General features: G+C 39.6%; 1 protein-coding gene across 2 annotated transcripts in view; it reads right to left on the bottom strand.

The window, feature by feature from the left end:
- Positions 1 to 3,628: 3,628 nt before the first annotated feature.
- The window catches only part of nup214 (nucleoporin 214), a 73,284-nt gene continuing 68,396 nt past the window's right edge, over positions 3,629 to 8,516 (bottom strand). For both annotated transcript variants that reach the window (XM_033048914.1, XM_033048915.1), the window contains 2 exons: positions 6,723 to 6,865; positions 3,629 to 4,031 (listed from right to left, as the gene is read on the bottom strand). In XM_033048914.1, coding sequence (XP_032904805.1) covers positions 3,997 to 4,031; positions 6,723 to 6,865 — 178 coding nt within the window. In that variant the 3' untranslated portion in view covers positions 3,629 to 3,996. The remainder of the gene's footprint in view (positions 4,032 to 6,722; positions 6,866 to 8,516) is intronic.

Here is an 8,516-nt window from a genome sequence, read left to right as displayed (position 1 = left end):
AATCAGTGGCAGTTTATGAAAATCAGCCAGTACATTTTTGTAATCAAGTCCCTCTCCGGTGAAAACTCCAGAATGAGATGCATCCACGGTACAGGAGTACTGCACTGTCAGTAGTGTTAGCGAAAATGAGTTGGTCAGCGTGGACATGGTGGGGCAAATGGCCTGCCTGGATGATATATCTCCTATCTAGGAGTTTCCTAAATTTGGTGGATGGTAAATATTGTATAACATTGAAAGGGCACACCAGAATTCCAGTAACTTCATGTACATATTGTTGTAAAACCTTAGCTTTGTGGAAGTACATAGTTCAATTTTAATATTACTTCCCTTTTATAAAGTTCACTCACTTTCAGAAAACATTGAACAAAGTTGGCAAAAACAAGCGATGGTGTTTTATTTCATTTGACAGTCACAATGTACTGCATTTTGGTGATCCAATAAATTGTGCCTCGCCTGGTTTACTCCTTAAATTCTTCACTGGAAGGACAGTGGACCTGTGGTATTTATTAGTTGTAAGGAACTTAGCTGAAGAATTAGCTGTGATATTTCTACTACTTCCAAAATATGATAGCATTTCCTTCATTTTGCCATATCCAATATAAAGCAGGAAGCTGCAATTTAAAAAAAAATCCTGTTACATTGAATAATTTTGAATGGAGTCGATTCCATTTTATAATGGAGGCGTTTAATAGAGGCCCCGATGACATCTTAGTTTAGAGTTTAGAGATCAGCATGGAAACAGGTCACATGGATCAGAGTCCACTCCGACCATCGATTACCCATTCACACGAGCTCTGTTATCCCACTTTCTCATCCACTCCCTGGGGTGGGAGATTGCAACCTTCACGTGGTCTGCCCTGTTTCGACAAATGCAATCAACCCGGTGTGCACAGTCAAATAAGATCAAATAGAACAAGTTGTCCTACAACTTTAGGCTGTGCACGCCATACGCAAGAAGAAGAAGATCCACTCCCTACACGCTGTGGGAAATTTACAGGGACCATATAAGCTACAAACCTGCACGCCTTTGGGATGTAGGCGGAAACCGAAGGAAATCCACGCCGTTACAGGGTGAACATTTAAACACCACAGCCAGCACCCGAGGTCAGGATCAAACCAGGGTCGCTGTTGCTGTGGGCCAGCAGCGCCACCAGCTGTGTCACTCCTGCTAAACACTGTTTGCTTTTGTCCTGCTGCAAATACTTCATGCTAGTTTATACTATTTTTATCTAGAAAGGCATTTATACCAAAGCAAATTACTGATTTTCTCTCAATCTATCACACATCAGTTCTGACTGCATGATACAATTGAAGCACTGTGCACCATGGAATGTACAAAAAGGTTTTCAAGAATTAAGTTTGAACTGATGTTATGGTTATATTATCATTGAAGATTGAACTGGATGACACCCTATCCTCCAGAAAACCTCCCAAAGCTGAATGGACCCAAGAAGCTATTTTGTATCAAAAGTAGCTTGACAATATAGTTGAAGACTATGTTTTCATAAAGGGAATTCGAAAACTAGTATGGAATGAACAAAGAAAATCCAATCATTCAGGCTTCTCCTGGAATGATTAGAATGAGGCCATGTGTAAATGTGAAATAAATGTATAAGACAGAAAGGAATTGAGTATGTTGATGAAGTATATAAGAAACCAATATTGAAGAGTATAAAAACCACCTTTGTCTGAGGTCGAGCTAAATAAACTGCTTCTATGCTAAAGACACCATGTGGTGTTATATTATCTTGAATGGAGATACCCTGTATTTAAACCTAGAATTTCGAGTCAGTGCTGATTATGCATACATTATATTCTGACGACAATCTATTGGGATGATACAAAGTAAGTCTTATGAGACAATGCAGATGAAGAGCAACATCCATGCAGATCTTATATTATTTGACATACATTATATGAGCTATATAATTTATGCATATCTTTTGATTTGCTGCCAAGATCTCCCAGTGGGGGCATCATCAGTTATTTTATATTCTTTGGTATTAGGGCATCATTATAGTCAGCATTTATTGCCCAATCCCAATTCCCTTGGTAACGTGATAAGCCGCTGCCTTTAACTGCTGCAGTCCTTCAGTTGAAGATATTCCCATGGTCCTGTTGGGCAGAGAGTTCCCAGCCATGATGAAGGATCCAATGCAGACTTGGAGAATGTGTGCATGATGATGGTCCCATGCACCTGCGGCCTTCAGCCTCTGGATGGCAGAAGTCATAAAGCTGCAAGTTGTTCTTGAACTGTAATGCCTTTCATAAATGATACACACTGCAACCACACGACATAATTTGTGAAGGATGTTATTAAAGGGTATCAATCAATCAGACAACTGAATGGGATTCAGCTTCTTGAGAGTTGACATTCATTCATGAAGGCAATTGGAGACTATTCCATCACACTTCAGCCGTGTAAATTGCGTAAGGACTTTAAATGTGAGGAGGTGAGTTACTGGTTACAGGATACCCAGCATCTGACCTGTTGTACCCAAAATACATTATAGAGTTGACCATATTTTTCAGAATCAGGCCCTTTGTTCTAACTAGGGCACATGAGACGGCAGATGTTAGAATCAATCTCTCCTCCACTGTACCAACCTATCGCTAGGTGGCTCACACTTCACTCCTTCTCCTTTAAAGCTGCTACTTCCCCTCAACTCTAAGTCCAGATGAAGGGTCTTGATCCTCAACGTTAACTGTCCATTTCCCTCTAGAGATGGTGCCTGACCCGCTGTTTCTCCAGCTGCTCGCCTTTTTATGGGTATGAGCATTCTCCAACCTCATATCATCCTCCAACACAATAAATAAGCTGAATCCCGGAGGAAAGGTTAATGGGAAGAATAAAGTCACCAGCTGCAACATAGCAGAATTACTGAACTTATCAGTATCATGGTAACATAACAATATTTATTTTATCAAAATGCAAAAAGAAATTTGAATTATATATCTCAGCACTGAGTTATGAAAGGGCGAAAGTAATTGCTTGATTTGCATTACAATACATTCATCTTAGTTCTGTGTACTGGTTCAACGGCTAGAAAGATTACTTGGTTTAGGTAAAACACACCAGTGTGCATCAAGCCAAAAGGAATTGATCCCATTGTAAAAGGCATTGTATTAACTAATATACAAAGCAGATGGCCCATGGCAATGGTTCACATTGTGAGAGCAAGTCATTGGAACCAAGTTATAAAAAGAATTACAGCTTTAAAAATTGAGTTCAATAAAATATAGATCCAAAGACTGTTATAATAATGTAATTAAAATATTGGTGGGACTTCCTTGTCACTTGCACCAAAACTGGTAAAGCAATCTTAATATCAATTTTAAATCGACTTTGGATATTTTACTTCACACCCACACTGCTTCAATGGAAGCTACCAACTTTTAATCAATTTGGTAGCACTTGGTTAATGGATTAAATCACAAGATCCAAGTAGCTGCTGCTGTTTCAAAGAAATACCTGCCATCTCAAACAAAGCACAAAGGGCAGCAGAGTTCTGCTGTGAAAAAAATCTGCTATTGAAACGGACAAGAGAAAAATCATACTCAATTCTAAAAAATAACCATACAATCAAAATCAAAATGGACATTAACAATAGATACATCCAATTAAAACTTTGAAAGAAAATTTACTCAGTTGTTTATTTATTCCGATGTTAACACCCTGGAGATTTAAATACAAGAAAATGATATTAATTATATTAAGCGTTCATAGTTTGTATAATAAAGTAGGTTCCTCAGCTGATTAATTCTTTATTGCATTTGTTACAACGAAACAATCCTCTTACATCAGAATCACAGCAAATAACAGATACACACAGCTCATCAAAAACAAGTCAAAGCATCTGTGATGTAAAACTGGGCAAAATGTCTTTTAGCCCGTAAAGGCTTGGTCATATTTTGTTTTGTAGGTCCAGTTTGTTCATATGTTAAATCGACTCCAGGTTCTGGTATCAGTTAGAAATGAACTTTCAGCCTCATTACTTACTGATTTGTGGGTCCAAAACCACTTCCAAACCCTGAAAAGTAATGAAACATATGAGAAATTAGTCTTGTCTTGAACATTTTTATCCAAACAATCACTCAGATGTAAAAGGAAGAAAAGCTTGTATTTTGAGAGCACGTTTCCCAATCTTTAGATATCCAGAAAAGTTTTACAAGTCAACAATTTCATTGCAGGAAAATGCAACAGCCACCAGGCACATATGCTCGCACAAGCAATCAACAGTCAAATAAATAATTTGGTATCATCCAATGTTCATTAATTATAGTGAGCGTAATTATGCACAAATCGAGAAAGCAGCCCTTGGTATCAACTTTGGAATCAAGAAGTTCCATCAGTATCTGTTGAGTAGGAAATTCACCCTGGTTACTGATCATAAGCCACTTCGTGCTATTCTTGGTCAGCAATACCTGCAATGGCAGCCTCGAGGATGCAGCGTTGCGCAGTTCTCCTGTCACAGTATGACTACAGCATTGAGTACCGCAGCTCAAAAGAAAATGCTATCGCTGATGCATTGTCACGTTTGCCTCATGAAGAATCAGATGTGGGCACTGAAGGTCCTATCTACGTCACAGAAGCAGTGGACAATGACTTTGAAACTCAAAAAGAAACTGCAAAAACAAGTATATGAACAAACTTTGTGTGGAAGGTCAGAAATAAAACCATGTACTAGTGAACTAAAATGTTATCACAATAGACGACATGAACTGTCATGTGAGCATGTGTGTATTAAATGGGGTCACAGAGTAGTTGTGCCCAATTGTTTAAGACAAAGATTACTTAAAGAACTCCATAGTGAACACACAGGTGTTGTGGGAATGAAGTCAACAGCCAGAGGTTGCATGTATTGGTCAGGATTGGACAATGACATAGAAGCAATGGCAAATGTAGCACCTGTCAGTTGTGGAAGTAGGCCTGCCCAGACCTCTTTGCAAACATGGTCTTGGCCCACTAGACCTTTTTAGAGGGTTCATGTGGATTTTTGTGAACACAAGAATAATAATGTTCTTGTTTGAGTAGACAGCCACTCAAAGTGGATTGAGGTGGTACATATGGGTGCAAACACAACTGAAAGAACAATAGATGCATTGAGGCCTATCTTTGCCTGTCATGGATTACCTGAACAGCTTGTCTCTGTCAACGGCCCCCAATTTTGTGCTGCACTGTTCCAAACTTTCATGAAGCTAAATGGTATCAAGCCTACCTTAGTGCCAACTTACCATCCGGCATCTAACGGCACAACCGACAGGTCAGTCAGGATAGTCAATGCAGCTCTCAAGACACAAGTGCTTGAAGGGAATTCAAAATTCAGTATATCACAGAGGCTAGCTAGTTTCTTACTGAAATATCATACCACACCACAATCTACCACATCTCAACCCATTCCTTGCTGATGTACTCCAGACCATGTTTCACTCGAGTTGATAATTTTAATGAACTCTACAATCACAGATATGAGATTACTTAGAAAGCTGAGGAAGTGTCTTAAATCACACAAAGCTCTATAGTGACCAGTGTTTGCCAAATAATATTAGCAACTGATTAGGTAATACAATATTCAGATACTCCTCCTTTACAAATACTTTGTTGTCTTGATCATTCCCATGTCTTGACTCCATAATCTTTAGAGATAGATAGCTGCGGTCTCTAAAGCTCCCGTTTCGAATGTTCCACAACGGTAACTGCATTGTGAGCAGCCATGGCCCAAAATATTGGAATTATTTCCTTCAAGCTCCTTCGCTTCTCTTTCCTCTTTTACGATGCCCATTAAATACTTTATTTCACCAAGCCTTTGCTCAACAATCCTAACATCACCTTGTATTGGGATTGAACAGGTTGACGAATAAGTGTAGAAACTTCAATGAATGCCCACTCTGTTTTAGTCTTTTGCATTCCCATTCTTCTGCTCCAATCAGCTGAAATTTCCTGTGTGTTCCTGCCCCTTTCATTTTATCAAACATAAGCTGTGACCCATTCTATTCTTGAAAGCCAAGCACAAATTCTAAACAGAGCAGTTCTGAGGAAGTAGTCAGAAATGTTAATAGCTTTTTGGTTTAGTTTAGTTTATTGTCAATTGTACCAAGTTAAAGGCAAAAAGCTTTTTTGTTGCGTGCTATCCAGTCAGCGGAAAAACTATACATGATTACAATCAAGCCGTCCACAAAGTACAAATACAAACATAAAAAAAGGGAATAACGTTTAGTGCAAGATAAAGTCCAATTAAAGATAGTCCTAGTCTCCAATGAGGTAGATAGTAGCTCAGGTCTGTTCTCTAGTTGGTGATAGGATGGTTAAGTGTAAGTTGTCCTTGATTATGCTGGTGGCCTTTATGGGATCTTGAAATGCACAAACTTTACTTTGTAATTCCAGCTCTGACCGCTCACTTGGCAGGACTAATTCCCATTCTACAAATGCCCTGTTAAAGAGGACAAGACCTTAAAGAAATTACATTGGACAAGCAAGCCTTTTGTGTCTATCTTTGGTTTAAACCAGCATCTGCAGTTCCTTCCTACACACTTCACAAGGATAAGAAGTGGGTGTTACTCCAGCTCTGTGTGTCTATCACAAGGATAAGAACCCTTATTGTTAGTGGCCAAAACCCATCAGCAGCATTCATAGGGCTGAATGATCTGTTTTTATGCTGTAAAATGCTAAAATAGAACACTATTCAAATCAAATTTCAGCCAAAAACCATAGGAACCCTTACCTCCTCTGTTAGGTCCAAAGCCCGGAAAGCCAGTCCCTTGTTGGCCAAAGCCAGGTCCCTGTTGGGGCACTGATCCAAAAGATGCAGGACTAGGTTGATTTGCTAGGCCTCCAAATGAGTGTGCACTGGAATTGCTTCCAAACCTGTGTGAACAATTATGTACAACTGAAGAGATATAGAAAGTGCGCTTGAATATTCAGTGTGAAAGTCTTAGTGCAATAGGACCATTAACCAGAAACATCAACTCTGTTTCTCTTTCTACACATGCTCCTGCTGAGTTATTCCAGCATTTCTTCTGACAAAGCCAGCAATGATTTCAGTCGAAGATGCTGAAGAACTGCCGACCTTTCTCTTGAACCAATGACATTTATTGGGTAAAGGTGCTCCTGCAGTAATGTTGTTTTACACATCATGGGGTTTGCCCCAGTAACAATGAACAAATATACTTGCCAGACATGTATTACTGCCGGGGTCATTAAGAGCCAGGAGCAATACCATGGCCTTCTAGGTGTTTGCTTAACCATCTGGTGGAGGTTGTTGGCGGTTTATGGAAGTGTTGCGCCACCGTAGCCTTTGAAATACCGGGCTTTGAAATTGCTAGAAAGTGCAGCCCACACAGTTTATCTTGCCAAATGCAAACCCAACAGAAAACTCTGCAACCATGAGCAAACATCCCAATTTCTGGTTTCATTAGTCATTGATGAGATTGCTGAAGGTTAAGGATTCTGCTCTAAACCATTTCCTGCAATGATGTCAAAGGCCGAGATGATTGCCCACTAACAGGGTCTCACTTCATCTACCACCAGAATGTTCTCATTGATCCCCTGCAACTATTTCTCCTTGATCCCCTGTACTACCTGATGTCAAATAATTTCACATTGGAGCAGTCTCTCTTAACGCTGAACTTTTTGTTTCCATTTATATGAAGACTAGGGGCATAAACCAGGTCAGAAGCAGAAGAACCCAATTAAGCATTAAAAAGAAAGTCATTGGCTATTACTGGATCTTCCATCACTTTGCCGATGAATGAGTATAACCAATCAAACCAGTCAATGGTTAGGGTCACACTGAATGCAAGCAGGACATACCTGGTCAAATCTCCACTTTGAGGAGTTACTGGTCATGCAGCTGTGGTGAATACATTTAACTTAAAGTGTAGCAAGTCCTTTTTAGTCCTCACTATTACAGCTGAGATATTATCAAGGCTCTTGGCCTTTGCAATAGTTGGACACGAATTTGCTGAAAAGCACTTTCCACGCTAAGGCAGTATTAAAGGAGAAAACAGCTAATTGTTTGAAGTCTGAAGAAGGGTCCCGACCCGAAACGTCACCCATTCCTTCTCTCCAGAGATGCTGCCTGTCCCACTGAGTAACTCCAGCATTTTGTGTCTACCTTCGATTTAAACCAGCATCTGCAGTTCTTTCCTACACCAGCTGATTGTTTCAAGCAGATAGCCTGCCATCAAACTTGCAAACCCTGAAAAATCAACTAATTCAAAAGAATCAGAACAAAAAAAGAATGTGTTCAGTTAAAGAAAGATTAAGCTTCAGTTAAATTCGACCAATTCTTCATCCAGTTTCTCACTGATGTCGATTCCACAAAAATTATGGTTCTCTTTGATTTTTATTATCTCCTCTCACGAAGGATATTAACTTGGCTGTCTTTCCAGTGGAGCTGATGAAGTTGCCACTGATATGAACATGTTTTCCAGTTGTCCTCTGTGCAGTTACAAATCAACCACCATCTTTCTGTCAAAATTCTGGTGCACTTAATGACACTAATCTTTCAGCAGCG

Source organism: Amblyraja radiata, chromosome 32, assembly GCF_010909765.2.
Source record: "Amblyraja radiata isolate CabotCenter1 chromosome 32, sAmbRad1.1.pri, whole genome shotgun sequence".
Lineage (NCBI taxonomy): Eukaryota > Metazoa > Chordata > Chondrichthyes > Rajiformes > Rajidae > Amblyraja > Amblyraja radiata.
Note: the sequence above shows the minus strand (reverse complement) of the source record. Positions and strands in the feature narration are given on the sequence as shown.